The sequence below is a fragment of the Aulonocara sp. 'chitande type north' Nkhata Bay genome, linkage group LG12, assembly GCF_057382095.1.
Source record: "Aulonocara sp. 'chitande type north' Nkhata Bay isolate Kocher_YH1m ecotype deep benthic linkage group LG12, A_spYH_male_GT1.1, whole genome shotgun sequence".
Classification (NCBI taxonomy): domain Eukaryota; kingdom Metazoa; phylum Chordata; class Actinopteri; order Cichliformes; family Cichlidae; genus Aulonocara; species Aulonocara sp. 'chitande type north' Nkhata Bay.
In genome coordinates, this window is record NC_141355.1 from 28,400,681 (window position 1) to 28,417,182 (window position 16,502).

General features: G+C 37.9%; 1 protein-coding gene across 7 annotated transcripts; it reads right to left on the reverse strand.

Moving 5' to 3' along the window:
• Positions 1-4,861: 4,861 nt before the first annotated feature.
• On the reverse strand, positions 4,862-15,364 carry cep78 (centrosomal protein 78). Of its 7 annotated transcripts, none has more exons than XM_086314813.1 (17): positions 15,227-15,364; positions 13,796-13,849; positions 12,966-13,234; positions 12,690-12,865; positions 12,465-12,537; positions 12,257-12,360; positions 11,649-11,823; positions 11,440-11,553; positions 11,066-11,130; positions 10,871-10,973; positions 9,460-9,574; positions 9,200-9,242; positions 8,973-9,116; positions 8,781-8,858; positions 8,003-8,184; positions 6,478-6,625; positions 4,862-6,082 (listed from the first exon to the last, which is right to left on the reverse strand). In XM_086314813.1, the coding sequence occupies exons 3-17, from the start codon at positions 13,225-13,227 to the stop codon at positions 5,486-5,488; spliced, it is 2,379 nt and encodes a 792-aa protein (XP_086170939.1). In that variant the 5' UTR covers positions 13,228-13,234; positions 13,796-13,849; positions 15,227-15,364; the 3' UTR covers positions 4,862-5,485. The 7 variants fall into 7 exon arrangements, with proteins under 7 accessions (XP_086170939.1, XP_086170938.1, XP_086170943.1 ...); XM_086314812.1 differs by having other exon boundaries at positions 15,210-15,322; XM_086314817.1 differs by having other exon boundaries at positions 13,419-13,849; positions 15,210-15,322.
• Positions 15,365-16,502: the final 1,138 nt, after the last annotated feature.

Below are 16,502 nucleotides of genomic sequence, written 5' to 3' on the forward strand. Positions count from 1 at the left end.
CCTCAATTATCGCCATTGAAGTGGTTCTTTGCGTTCTGAAACCATACTGACCAACATTTATTATTTGATGTTTTTCCAAGGAATTTTTCTAATCTTGAATTAAAAAGTTTTTCTAGAATTTTTGAGAATTGAGGCAGTAGAGAAATAGGCCTATAATTGGTGAAACTGTGTTTGTCATTACTTTTATATAGTGGTATTACTTTCGCAATTTTCATTTTTTTTTTGGAAAACAACCAGACTGAAATGATAAATTACAGATATATGTTAAGGGACTAGCAATATTCAGAATAACCTGTTTAACTACAGACATATTTATTTGATGATAATCCATTGAAGACTTACTTTTACATTTGAATGTGATATTTATTACTTCTTGCTCATTTGTAGCTGAGAGGAACAATGAAAAGGGATTTGATTTTATATTACTGATATTTTCATTTTTATGACACGGGATGTCCGCTGCTAGTTCAGGGCCAACATTTATGAAGAATTTATTGAACCCAAGTTTAATATTCAGAAACCTAAAGTATGTATCAGCAGCAGAATGGACCTAAAAATAAATGTTTGTTTCAGTTCTATGAAGCTTTGAGTATTTTGGATCAGTAGTACTGCTGTGTTTGTTGCATCATATTGCTGTAATTGTTTATATGCTTTATATATTCTGGGGTAAGTTGATCTATAGTGTTACATCATATTTTATAAGGATGTTATGTGTTTGTATACTTTCTGCCCAGTTTGACCCATTTAGCAGAGGTCAGCCTGTTTAAGGCTCTGATATCTATTCTGTATGACTTAAAGCAGTTATGACGTGGTCTGATTTTCTCACCCAATGAAGGAATATTTTATATATCGGTCTACTCTTCATTCTATCAGAAACAGTTATCACAGCTCGTACATTTGCTTTTTACACATAAATGTAAGCATTGAGCCAAATGTAGTAATGCTAACATACTGAAGGAACAACATTTGTCTCTTATATATAATACATCTATATATACACTGTCAAAGATACTCGTCTTTGAGTGAAGATTTAAGGTGATAGGAACGATAAATAAATGCAACTTGAATCTTTACTGAAGCTCAGTATTTGACACGGAGTTCAAACTCCCTGCTGTAATGACTAATAATGATTAATATAATAACTATAATATTGCCCATATTATATTTACATTACCAAAGTGAGATGACTTTAATCTCATGAACAACATTAGCTAATTGTTATTTACTAGCTAATCTTAAAATGACTGTTCAGTACAGAAATGAAGCCCAACAATCATGTTTTTACAGTCCCATGGTCTCAGCCTCAGATACTTATCAAATCACACAGAGCTCATGTAGAAACAATTGAACTAAATGTGTTCTCCTTCATTTCTGTCAAACAAAGCTGTATGACACGTTTCCAGCTGTTAGTATCATAATAATAATAATAATAATAATAATGGATTGGATTTATATAGCGCTTTTCAAGGCACCCAAAGCGCTTTACAATGCCACTATTCATTCACTCTCGCATTCACACACTGATGGAGGCAAGCTATGGTTGTAGCCACAGCTGCCCTGGGGCAGACTGACAGAAGCGAGGCTGCCATATCACGCCATCGGCCCCTCCGGCCAACACCAGTAGGCAGTAGGGTAGTGTCTTTCCCAAGGACACAACGACCAGGACAGAGAGCCCGGGGATCGAACCGGATACAGCCATTATGTTGATCTAGGAACAACACCAACACAGGAGTATCAGATAGACCACTGTAAACACTCACTGTTGTACCTTTCTCCCGACTTTCTCCTGTATACTAACCTTGGTTTTTCCCCCCTTTGTTTCCCTTCCCTGAATCAACTGATGAATCAACTGAAAGGTCAGCCACAACTCCCAGTGTCTGTTTCAGGTCTTTGCTGTATTTTTTATATTTTTTATCAATATGATTTTCAGATACTGTTCATCTGTTAGAGACAGTTTTTGTGTTAGGCCATTCCACTTTTGTCCTATCATAAGCTACCTAGTCCCACAAGGGGAAATTTCCTTCATGTACTCAGTTTCCTTAATTTTTTAAATGATACTTTGATGACCATGCCAAGACATATTCCAAGAGATCAGCTAATAGCTCTGTGGGAAACACCTCGATGGTGCAAAAACATGTATTTTATGTGTCAAACATTGTTAGGTTTTGCATTTGTTATAGGTTAAAAATAAAAACAATTTCCTGAAAATGGTCAAGACTGGACTGGAAACAAATGAAAAAAAGCTAACGTCCAAAGAGCTATTTTGAAGAACCCCAGAAAGCCCGAAGAATTAGACATGAGTCGTGCCGCACAAGTTTAGATAAAATAAAGACCTTAATTCACTGAAATCTCAGCCAAAATAAGAGATACCACAACCAAAATTTACCATAGAAAATAGTTTGCTCCAGTTTCTCCACTTCCAGAAATTCTGCTGGACCCTGCAGTGGACTTGAACACTGCAATGCTCATCAGGATACAGCTCTGACTGTAACTAGAGATCCACATTAGAGAAAAGACAATGGAAACAAACATTAAACTTTAGAAGCACAAGAGCATCCCCAAATGAGCTTGCATTGGTTGTAGGTAACATGATAGGACATAGTGGCAGGAGATTCATATCTGACATATTGTAAAGTCTAGCTCCTTGAACACTAAATATCAAGAAATGAAGAATGGGTCACAATTTTGCACAGTACTGTAAATAAACAAAAAGATGAGTTAACAATACTTGTTATAAAGTGATATCTAAAATATTGGAAATCTAGTAACCACCATAGCCGAAGCAGCAAATCTCTTTAGTGTTTGTAGATAAATTCAACTTTTAAACTAAAATTTACTCATCTCACTGAGTCAAACTCATTCTCACAAAGAAGTGGATAGACTGACAATTCTGCTGAAATGAGCAGAAGCTGCAGGGAATTGTGCTGATAAGAGGTCAACAGGCTGAAAATTCTGCAAAAAAGAGGTGAATCATCAGAATTTCTGCTGAAAAGAGATGAATCAGCAGAATTTCTGCTCAAAAGTTTTTTCTGAAAACAGATGAGATTTGTGCTGATAAGAGGTGAAAAGGCTGAAAATTTTGCAGAAGAGGTGAATAAGCAGAATTTGGGCTGAAAAGAGGTGAAAATTCTGAAAATTTTGCTGAAAAAAGGTGAATGAGCAGAATTTCTGCTGAAAATAGTTTTTTTTCTGAAAACAGCAGAAAAAACTAAAAATTTAAGGGGTGAAAAAGTTGAAATCTGTGTTGAAAAGTTTAACTGTTAACTGAAAGAAATGTTGCCATAAGCGGGATTTGAACCCAGGCCTCCCAGTCTGAGAATGGCTGCTCATCTCACTGAGCTAAAACACAGCTCAGCCCGGCAAGGAAAATCAGTGACCACACTGATAATGTGGAAGAAATGGGCAAAAAAATATTGCATGAAACATTCAATATCTCAAAAAGTATAGAAGATACACAAGATATCCGTGTATCTTCTTCAAGATATTTATTAGATATTTATAAAGAGATCAGAGGAGCTGCAGTGTTTTGCAGAAATGGCGCATCCCCGTGAGCAGTTATACTAGCAGCATGACACAAGGTAGGCTGAATTTGTAGCCAATCAGCCGAAACATACAGTCACAGAAAGATATCTGGAGCAACAAGAATAACAGGGATTTCAGAAATATGAGCAAGGTCTGGGATTTGCTGGAAAGTTGCAAAAAGAGAGATATCACTCAATTTCATGTCTCAGACGTCATAAACAGAAAAACAAAGTCAACATGTACACTTACTGATCACAACTACTAGCAGATATAGCTACCTCCCCCCCCCCCCCCCCCCCCCAAAAAAAACATAAAAAGTTACAAAATTAATGTAATTAATCAACCTATTTTACATATATTTCTGTATTCCAATTAATTCTGTGTCAAAATATCTGGAAACATATAAAAATTGAAACTGAAATTGGAAGCATTACGCACAATCTGTCACCTCTCCAGAGATCCGTTCTGTTTTCGGTTGACGTTTGGTGCTTACGTGTTAGGATAATGTGTCAGAACTCTGTGTGCGGGCGTGCGGAGGTGAGGATCCAAATGCAGGACTCAAGAAGACTGAATTGCAACTGAACTACAGCTTTATTGCTGGCGATGAACAAAACATGAACTGAACAATGAATGCTGAGAACGGAAACACACAGGCACAATCTGAGAGTATGACGGGACGCTGAACACTGCAGGACAAGTACACAGGCAGGAACACGAGGGAGCGAGGAACAGGTGGGAACATCCCGGAGAAATTAGACTTAACGAGACAGAGGATGCGAAACTAGAAACACTGATATAAGATCTGAACCTTCAAAATAAAACAGGAAATCCACAGACAGAATACAGACAGGGAACAGAAGGAACACAGTACAGAGGCCAGGGTGACATCAGGGGCAAACGAATACACAAGCTAAGAAATACAGACCCACAAAAGTCGCGCTTTGCTCACAGTGAGTCAGGACTCCAAAAAAAACAAAAACAAAAACTGGAGTTTAAATATTCACACAAAAAATATTTCAAAAGTACTTTAGTTGTTTTCCCAGCAGGGATTTGTTTAATTTTCTTACCCTTGTGACACTTTAAGTTGGATTTTGAAAAATAACCTATCAAAAAGATGGTTCCTGACAATGAGAATAAAAGTTATGTTAAGGTTGCATTACTCAGTAGGCAGCTGTTCTTGTGGTTCATATCAGATAGAAGATCACACTAACTCTAAGTCATTAAATATTAATAATAGTTTTCTGTATTGCACATGATGAACAAACAGTTTATGTATGAGCACATGTTGACAATGTTAAATGTCAAGTTTAGAATAAAGATAAGAACACTTTATTAGGTGTAAAATTGCAAAATAGTTTATTATAAACTAAATTTAAAGCAAAATAACAGGAACATTAAATTGTGCCATTATATATCATAGAGCCTTAAAAAAAACCCCCTCTAAATATAAAAAATCTGTCATTTAAAAAAATTACTTTAATGTCCAAAGCTACAAATAAGTAAGAGCACATGTGAAACAAGGAATGACACTTTGCTTTAAGCTCCCATGCAATGTCTTGAAATTGTAAACTTTCTAGTATTTGATTGATTGCTACAAGAATCAGGATTATACTCGAAGAAACAGAGTTACAGATTTGAGAATGTCGCACTGAATTAAACTGCAGATTCCCTGCACTTTATGAAAAACTTCAATAAGACTGTAAATGTAAATCTAAAATGTAAAAACAATAATATAAGGCTAATTTTTTAAATCACTTATTTATTTGGGTTTAAATGCAAAAAACATTTTGTTTCCCTAAACTGAAATGATTTGGACTGAAAATGCAAAAAAAAGAAAAAGAAAAAAAGAACAAAACATTTATAAAGGTGACAAAAAAAAAAAATCTACAATTTAAACGCAGCGAATATCTAAACATAGAAGAAAAGGCACTGACACACAGGGAGAAAGTTTATGGTCGCCTAGTTAGGATTCATTATCTGACTGAACCCCCAGATTCTCCAGAGATCTGACCTGCTCTAGAGCGCCTCTCGTAGAAGGGGCTTTCCTCTCTGACCCTTCTGATCCTGACTGACCTACTGTCACCAGCCTTCCATTTCCCCTGTTCCTTGACCCTACTGATCCTACAGACTCTTTGTCGCTTAAAATGTCACTAACACTTGCAGACGAACCACCTCGAGATCCATTGCTATGAGAAGCACGGTTGTAAGTGTAGCTGTTGCTGAAGCTGTATCCATGGGAACTGTTGTTTCTGTGAGAGTTGCTGTTGCTCGTGGGGTGGCTTGGCCGAGTCTGGGAAGTTTTACCAAAGGAAATATTATCAAAGGACTTTTGGCTATAAAAACTGTGTTCAGAGCCTGAGTCGTGCTGGGTGTCAGGCTTTGAAAAATGATTTGCTTCCTCTTCTACATCCACTACACCACTTGCTGCTGGTGCAGAAGCCTGAGTGAAAGTTACATCAAGTGACCTTTCTTTATGAAGGGCTGCTCTAGTAGGGGATGGAGACTTGTGCAATCTGGTGTCAGACAATCCAACGGGGTAGGCAGATGGGGCACCTCCTACCTAAAAACCAGAAATTACATTTGATGAGACAATGTGAAAAACGATTCTATTCTAACTATTCTAATCAAAACTAAAACTGAAGTAACATTAATAATGTCTCATTAACAGATACTCCTCTCATCCTGAGCTGCAAAAGAGAATGTGAATGCATTAAACTATAATTCTTGAACCTAACAATCTGTAGTCAAAGTTAATCTACATTTCTGCTTGATGTGCTTACAAATCTAATGTCCACCATTATCACAGAGGGCAAGTCTACAGTGCTGTGAAGCAATGATTTATTTATCCACAATTTGCGTACAGATTTGTGCGCAAATTGGCTTATGCAAACTTTAAAATATTCACCCCACCTGCCAACAGAACATGCTTCCAAAGTTTGCTCTGCATATTCTTACCAAAGACAGAGCATCGATCCTGTAACGCCCTCCAGGCGGTGATGTCGCACCATGCAAAAGTGGTTCTATTGTGGAGGAAAGCTGAGGTTTTCCCAGAGGGTGGAAATCTGACTTGTCAATTCCAGCCATTGAAGCTAGCTGACCTAAGCTACAAGAAATTAAAAAAAAGACATGCAATCAATTAAAAATGAACTTCCAGAGTAGATAACCAGCTAATACCAGCCTACCTTTTTCCTACAACAAATGCAAATAAAAAAATGATTATGGTAAGATGTGACTAAGATAATAAGATATTGGGTACACTGGTGGTGTAACGGTGTGAGGGGATATTTTCTTTGAAGCCCTTTATAACTGCACCACAGCTAATCTGACTACTCTCACTGATCCCTTTATGATCCCAGTGTACTCACCTTCTGATGGCTGCTTTCAGCATGATAACGTCATATTAGTCTTTGAACATGACAATGAGTTCACTGTACTCAAAGAGCCTCCACAGTCACCAGATCTTAATCCAGCAGAGCATATGTTTGCTTAATCTATTCTATTAATAATTAAGGTAGTTCTGAAAGCAAAAATGGGTTCAACCTTGTGCAAGAAGATGCACCTAACTAAGTGGCTAGTGGGCGCATTTTAGATTTAAAAAGATTCCAGAATGATACCCTGACTGAGTGAGTAACTGACTCAAAGATGACTGCGAAATTATACCTAACCCATGGGCTTTGGTTTCCACGTATTAATCCAAGAAATGACAATGACAAACCTAGAGTTTCGTTTTGAATGAAACCCATCCTGTCAGAATTAAACTGCAGAATCAATATCAAATTGGCCAATATTAAAATTAACTTCAGATATTTCCGAAAGAAACTGAAATCTAAGATGCACACCTTTTTTAAATATCACTAGTCTAATATTTTAGAAAATACACCTGTTTGACATCTTATCCCAAGTCAAATACGAGCCATTAACTACACAACCTGTGGTTTTGCCAAACATAACAATTTAATGATACATCACTAACAGAAGTGTGTAATCTGAGTATATGCTCTTTCTATACCACTTGAATGTACTTACTCTTGCAGACCACATTGTTACACTATAAATGATAAGAGCTACAATAATAAGCTGCTTCATCGTGCAGCTGAAATATTAAAGCTACACAAAAGTTTACTCACAGGGTGCCAGACTGTAATACTCTACAAAAATCAAGCAAACACTTTTCTGCAATGTTTTGTACGATGCACAAAGATAACTTTATAAAAAATAAAATATAATAAATAACTGTAGGTATCGTCCTAAAACACACATTAAATGTAACAAGGGGAAGAAAGACAGTTAAATATAAGCCACTTAAAATGGGGATCCATTCAAAACAAAACTAAAGGCCAACTTCTGGCTCAAGAAGTGGAAAAAAGCACACCCACACATAATGAAACTGAAAGACTTTTAAAGAACGGATTTTCAGTAAACCACGTAGGTCCTGTGACAACAGTGGCATTTTGTAATTGCTGCCATTAAAAATACCCACCCAGCATCTTTGAGCAAATCCAGGAAAGCGTGAAACTTAGTGAATGATGTCTCAATGCTCTCCAGAATTGCCTCATCTTCAAGAGCACTGGAAGCCGGTGGTGCTAATGCAGAGCCACTGGCAGCAAGTGCCTCTGACAGGGAGTGATTGGCATCTCGAAGACGAGCATTCTCCAGCTCATACTGAACAGAAATTACATAAAGAATAAAGGCACAGTCTTATTTATTCATTAAAAAAAACAACCAAAAAACACGACTGTTCAATAAAACTGACTCTTCAATAAAGGACGAGCTGTTGCATTACTTCATGAAAAATCAATAAGTACCTCCCACCTGACTCACAAAGAATCACACTATTTTCTATAAACAACTTTGAGAATCAAATAACATGGGAAATAACACAGTTTCAATAGCAAAAGTACACCAATTAAACCAACATGCTGTTTTCTGTTAATTCCCTGGAGTAAATTTAAAACAACTTTAGATTTGCAGCCACTAGAATGCATCTCTCTTGCACTTATGAGGGCTCAAAATTGCTGGTCAAGAATAACAGATAAAAAAAAAAATGTAAAAATGTTGACCCATTTTTGTGTATTTCAAGGGTCTGTGATTTGGAACATGTTGGTCAAATTAATTTTCAAAGATTTTAAGAAATCAGCTGATTGTGAGAGGGTTGATTTTCTATGGATTTTCTATGATTAAAACTTGCAATAAAAGGAAAACATTAAAAATAAATAACAGGCATAAATTTATCTGTATGTATTACAGATTTTATTTACCTCCATGAGCCTGGACTCAGCCTTCAGTCTGGCCCTCCGCTCTTCTCCGAGCCTCATACGGCACTCGTTTAGCTCCATCTACAGGGCATGGATCAGAAGAGCAGTGTGTGAGGTGGTTTTGTTTAATGAACTCTTCACATACCACATCTTTGACTTTAGAAGCAGCAAAAACACATTACAAAAATGACTAACCTGTATTTGTTCAAACCTCCGCGAAATGAATCTGTCCTGACGATTAAGAGAAGATGGTCTCGGTTCCACTTCCACCACTTCCTCTTCATCATCCTCCTCTGCCTCTGAATCAGACTCCATGGTAACTTTCACTGTGGCTGCACCCTAATAAGATATTAACATTAATGCTGCTGTTTAGGGCTCTTTATTCATTACGCTGCATTACACACAGACACAAGACAGCTTACCTGAAAGCTATGGTCTGTTACAGTAATTCCAGGAGGCAAACCTCTGCAGAAGCAAAAACATAGTATTAGTCTCTACATGACTATAATAAACAGTGAATGCTTTTTAAACATATAATTACATTCCCTACAGGTTTCCATATGCAGAAAAAATAAACTTCCAGACCCCCAAAACACACACACAATCCAAACTATCTTCCAAACTTATTAATGGAACATAGTTTTTGTTGTTTGCTTGTTGTTTCTTCTGAACATATCTTCACCTTTGGCGTCCAGCTCGTGCAGCAGCACGCCAAGGCACATGGGGGGTGCGTGATGGCTTAGGTTTCAGAGCAGCAGCTGAACTCCGTCCACCAGGAGATGGTCCTTTATGAGTGGCTGCAAAGAGAAGACATGTCCATGAATTCTGAGAAATCTTCACCTCTAAGAAGGGCGCAGCGTTGATGATGCAAAGTCCTCATAGTATTATGAACTGTACTTTATCACCATTTATTAAAAGTGCCTTGAGGTGTCTGTTGTGATTCGGCACTATATAAATGAATAATAATCAATCCATCCATCGTCTTTTGCCATCCAATTCAGGGACGTGGGGGGTCTGGAGTCTATCCTAGGAGTCTCAGGGCGAGAGGCAAGGTACACCCTGGACAGGCCGCCAGTCTGCCACAGGGCTAACACACAGAGAGAGACAACCATTCACACTCGCATCCACACATATGGGCAATTAACCATCATCAATTAACCTAACCTCGCTAACTGCATGTCTTTGGACTGCAGGAGGAAGCCGTAGGAACCCACACAAACATGGGGAGAACATGCAAACACCACACAGAAAGACCCTGGCCTGAGAGAGGACTTGAACTCAGGGCCTTGCTGTGAGGCAACAGTGCTAATCACTGCATCACTAGGCATTAATGTGCATTAATAATATTTAATTAAACTGAACAATGATAAATGACAAACTGATAAATCTTTGCTCACAGAAAATTGTTAGGTCCCTCCCAATAATAACACAAGATATGCGCAAAATAGTGGAAGTGATTATAATGGCCAGCAGAACATGTGTGTGGGCTTTCCATGAATTAATCAATGCAAAAATGATAAGAACTACATGCTTTGTGAAACTAGCAGATATTACTTGCTTCTAACAAGCAGGGTATAAACATCACACGCAAATAGATGAAAGACTAATTAATCTAGGTGAGTATCTACTGAAATCATCCTATAAATAAGGGCAAAGTCAACTAAACCATAATCAAACACATCACAAATTCAAGATTATTTTTGCACCTATCAGCAGGAGAAACAAAATAAAATCACAATGAATTCAGTTCTTACCATGTCTCCAGATGACTTAAAAATTTAATTTGAGAAGTTGAAAAGACACAGAGAATAAGCAATACTATCTCAAACAGACTGAAAGAAATCCTCCAGTGAATTTACACTGCACACATGCATGCACAAAAACCCCCAACATAAAACAGAGAAATGTGCCTATGCTCATAAAAATAAATGAATAAATATCTGTTTTTAATAGGCTGATTTTAGGTGTACAACCAGAAATACTGAATTTACTGTGTTTTGTCTGACTAGGGAGACAATAACATGGAGTTACATGCAGTCTGTCTGTGTTTATCTGGAACATGGAACAAGAAAAATGTATGTATACATAAATACCTATTCTAAATGCAGCTTTCCCTCTGACTGTACTGGGTAATGCTCTCCTCCTTGGACCAGAAGCTCTCTGTGGTTCTGACGCTGCAGGCTTGATCCAGCAATACTGCAGGACAACATAAGGAAGACACATGCATACAAATACACCACCTAGAGCAATGGTTCCCCCCCCCCGGAATATTTCTCCCAAAAACTTACCTCTGGTGACTGTCCATGACCATTCATTAGTACTTTCTCTATTATAGTTTTAATTAGGAGTTTATCTGAAAGGAAAACTCAAAATCAGTGAAGATTAAGTACCAGAAACATTTCTAGAAATTTATGTTTCGTTGGTTTAGAGATGAACTACTACATGACTGATGTAATTACAGTATTACTCAAATGATCTTTCTACAATTGGAAAGTGCCACGCACACACAGAATTTGGTTTGCATTAATATGTCAAATGGAAACGTAAAAACAAACCAGCTCAAGCAGTGGAACGAACAATATTTTATCAGATTGGGAAAAGTGCTATTAAGTCTGGAAAAAAACAAGAAAATGCTATTGCCTTGACTTAGGTAGCAACTTACCAACTAACGGGTTACCACGGATATCCAGCACACACAAAGAAGAATTCGTTTTCAAGGCTTCTAGCAAACGACGAGCGCCTTCGTTGGAAAGACCACATCTTTGCAGGTCCACAGCTGTTTTACAAGCCAAAAATCAGAAACAGAAATCCTATCAAAAATTTGTACAATAAGGAAAACAACAAACACCACAAACTCACAAATCTACTAACCTTTAACCCAGAGGTCTTCAGCAAGTTCACTCGCAAGAGCCGCAGCACCCCGGTCCCCAATTAAAGTGTTACAGTTAAGTGTGACACGGCGAAGACCTCCCATACCCTCAAACTGCGGCTGTCGATACCTCAGAGACTCCGCCCACGCCGTACCATGTCTTTGCATACCCTGATGCTTTAAGATAAATAAAAGGATTCTTACAAAAGTTGTGATGAAAAATTTTAAGACTCTTCCACTTCTATTACTGAACGAAAAGGCCCACATTGTCTTATTCTATCTTTTATTACATAATGTTCTGACTAACTGATAACTTCTCTCTCTAAATCTTCTAGGTTTAAGCTGCATATACACTGGAAGCGATTCAAGGCCACGTTTTGACTAGAGACCATAGAAAGTGAACAAGTAAAATCGCTTCCAGTGTGTATACAGCTTTACAATCCCTCTGTCAAAAAACATGCTGCTGTAATCTGCACTGTGCACCTCAATTTTTTTCCCTAACAAACTTTTTTAACAATTATTATCTGGATAGTTTACAATTATTAAATAATCATCTCTCAATAAAAAATAAAATAGACTGCCAGATGACACTGAAAATCAAATACTATACCTTGATAATATTGGCCATGTGCTCTGCCCCCCTCCAGGTAAGACTGCATCCACTAAAATCCACTGCCCTGATGTTAGCAGAATACTTAACGCTTTGGCAAATGACTAAAATATATAGAAACATAGAGAACACACAGTTACACAGGTAACATACAATACAAACTCCTTTCCTGAACAAAATTAGGAGACAGTAATATAATTGCACATACCCTCTAAGCCCTCATCACTGATTGGACAGTTAATCAGAGATAGGTTTTCCAAGGAAGTGCTTTTTGCCAAACCCTAGATTAGGATCATTTCAACAAAGAACTTGTTTTAATAAATGTCCATTCTAAGAGTGAACAAAAAAGCAAAAACCACAGAAAAAGTTCTGAATAACATTTTTAAAAATTAAACAGTTACAATGCTTTGCTTTTAAAATGCTCTGCTTTCACCTTTGTTAGGGTGATGAGGTCCCTTTCTCTCAGTGGAAGTCCATTGAGCTGCAGCGTCTTGAGGTTGGGAGAGACAGTGAGGCACTCTCTGAGGGCCTTGCACAGCTTTAATGTCATATCCTTGGAGCGAATAGCTGGAATCTTCCTCCTGAAGCTAGATTTAAGATATCTTCTATCTGAAACCAATGGTGACATTGTTGTTTTAAGTAAAATCTGAAAATCAACAAGTTTCTAACATAGACAATTAAAATCGTATAAACTGTTTCAATAACGTACCTGCCTCTCCAGAAGCCAAACTAGCTTGGTATGTGCTACTTATTGCTATGTGGTGCAGGTGTTTATTAATGGATATAGAGCTGAGAACGGGTGGCCAGTCTGTTAGCTTCAGCTTGTCTCCATTAAAGTCCAGCATCCCTTTGTTGAGGTTCATTTTAACTGCAGGAAGGGGGACAGATTCCTGCCTGGCACAGGCAAACTCATAGTAAGCCATAAAGTCCTGAGCACCCTGCCGCCGAATCTGAGCACTGTCCGGGGCCATCTTTGATCTAGGAATAAAAATATTCAAAGTAAGACAAAGAGAACTATTTAAATTGGTAGGAGTACTTCAAGATCACAGTAATGGAAAAACAGCACACATCACGGCAACTTTACTTTCACACCATATCGTATTTTTCATACGATTGCTTCAATTTAAGTAGAAAATTCTCCTATTTCTGTGTATATGATTACATCTTTGTCTTCTTCCTGAAGCTGGTCCTTTCAAGGGTCGACACAGAGGATCACGTGCCTCCATCTCACCCCATCTCTAGCATCCCGTTCTGTCACACCAACCCTCTGCATGTCCTCCTTTACTACACCAAGAACCTCCTCTGAAGTCTTCCTCTTTCCCTCCTGCCTGGCAGCTTCATATTCAACATCTTTTATCCAATATTGTCCAAACTACTCTTTAATTTCACCTCCAAAACACTTAACCTGAGCCGTCTTTCTGATATACTTTTCTGATCTTGTCTATCCTGTCCACCACCTTAGAAACCTTTGCTTTCACTGCTGTTATCCTTCTGTCACAAATCAACACCTGACACTCGTCTCCAACCACTCCACCCTACCTGCACTCGCTTCTTCACCTCTCTCGTGCACTGTCCTTTGCCCTCGATTGTTGACTGCAGGTATTTAAATATATATATAATTAGACATCTGCTGAAAAAGTTCTCATTCTTAAACAAGTGCTTGTTCAAAGGGGTTCTCTGATTCTTTCAATTTTCTTTATATTATAGCTATAAAAATGACACTGAATTGAAATTGAACTGAATTAATTTACAAAACTTGTTCAACTTTATTCACGTATTGCTATATCATAACATTTACAGACACAGCAACAAGTATGTGGGGTGGCCATATGCGAGCCACTAAAAATATTGAGGTGGCACACCAGAAACAGAATTTACAGTTGGGTATGAAAGTACATTATATTATTTTATTTTGATTAAATCCAGTTGTGTAATGCATGAAGTCACAATTAAAAACAGCAGCTCTAGACCCTGATGCTGACATTCACTGCTAGCATAGACAGTCTTTGGTTGCTAGGAGCCGAGCTGAGCTAACGCCACTGGTTTAACCTTAGCTCTAGGTTACTTGAAAATATGACAAAATAATTAATCTAAAAGAATGATATTCCTACTTAATTTCCTGCTAATAAAGTTTATATCATGTCTATGAAGGTATTAAAGTTTATATCACTGAAAATAGGTAAATATGAAAACCAAATGAGATTTTGAAATCTATATTAATCAGTTTTAACTGATCGACTGATCAATTAATTGAGTGGAAGTCCCAGGATGGCTTCACTGACTCTCAGCAGAGCTGACTAGAAGCAGCTTAAGATTCACTCTCCCAGACTGGAGTTCACTTTAACAGCAAACTTGTTCATGAAATACAAATAAATATTAGATCATTAGATTTCCATGTTGGCCCTGAGATGCACAGTGATCTGTCCAGGGACTGGCACCAGCTTTTCTGCACCCTTATTACATTATTCCCAACATAGGGCAGTCAGGGGGAGCCACTGGGGGTGCCAGCAAATTTTGGGGCTTAGCCAGTGCCTCCTCTGGGCCCGCAGAACAAATAAGCTATCAAAATATTTCGATAGCTTTGTTATGTAACTGGCCAGTTATCACTATTAAGCCAAGCCATAACCAGCCCTTCATCTGAAGACCATACACAGATCACAAGTTTTCGTTAACATTTCAATGTTAACCTTACAATAAAGCTAATCGTTGACTTTCACTGATTTTGAATCTTCACCAATTATCTATGCACAGTGTAACCGCTTTCTCTCATTAAGTGCAGAGCGCTATGGTTAAACCAGTGGCGTTAGCTCAGCTCGGCTCCTAGCAACCAAAGACTGTCTATGCTAACAGTCAATGTCAGCATCAGGGTCTAGAGCTGCTGTTTTTAATTGTGACTTCATGCATTACACAACTGGATTTAATCAAAATAAAATAATATAATGTACTTTCATACCCAACTAAAGACTATACCGTCGCGGGACTGATGTATGACTTTTCCTCGACGTTGCTTGACAACTTCAGCGGTCTGTTATTGTTGACAACATAAACGACCGCTCAAAAGTGGCGCTGTAGTGCCAGCAAACCCACGCCCACTTCTTCTTCAGTGTACCATTTGCAGCTCTAGCCAGAGATCTGCTGCCATCTATCAAAGCGGAGCGGTAAAACATATCACAGGGAGTCACAGCCAATGACTGTACGGTCATAACCTATTTAGAGAAGCTTGAGTACATAATAAACTATCCAGTTGTAAAACAGATGACACAGAAGTTAAAACAGAAGTTAATCTGCATTCCCCACTGGGCCTAAATTTTAGGAAATAAATGTGTACAATAACCGTTTTGGCTAAGCAAATTTGTGCAAAAATGGATTTGGATTTAAATGCACTGATATAGATATCCCTATTCTGGTGAATCAACCACTCCTAGTTGAATGAATGTGATGTTAAAAGTTTCTTTCTGCCATTTAGAAATCAGAAATCAGAAAGGGTTTTATTGCCAAATGTTGAGCAGGTTTACAACATTAGGAAATTGCTGCGGTACTTAGTGCAGCACTGCGGTACTTAGTGCGTTATAGTTAAACTGTGGATGCTCCAATTCTACTTAAAGGAACACACAGCCACTCTCCATATCCTGTTTGGGAGGAACAGCCACAACCTTCAATTACGTCATTCTAAGAAGTGAATTCAGTGAAACAGTCTTCTATGTAATCATTTCCTTTTTGGTCATTTTGTTGACTGCTTTAGCACTACCTTTATGCGATTTTGAAGCAGATACAATATTCACATCATTTATGACTTGAAAAAGATAATAATACTAGAAATTAATGTTGTATTTTTACGTTTTGTATAATGTATTTAAACAATTCCAATACAGTAAAAATTAGGGCATTTGACAGCTCTAAAATGCACTAAACTATTTTTTAAAGACTCTCTCATATTCACATTACACAGTCAACTTTCTTGAAAGTTGTCCAGGATGAGACAATGAACTTTCTTTCTTGGGGCCATCAGTCAGGTGGCACGTCTCACATGTAAGAAAGCATTGTCTTTGTTTGGCAGACTGCAGGGAAAGGCTGCATTGAGCAGTTGTGTTTGTTGAATGTAAGATAAACAGATTTGTGAAATATTTTCATATCTAATCTTGGTTAATGTCTAAACGACCGCTCAAAAGTGGCGCTAACCGTAGACAGAGTGTCAGAGTGGGTAAGAACACCTCTTCCACCCTTGTGGTCAACACCGGTGCCCCTC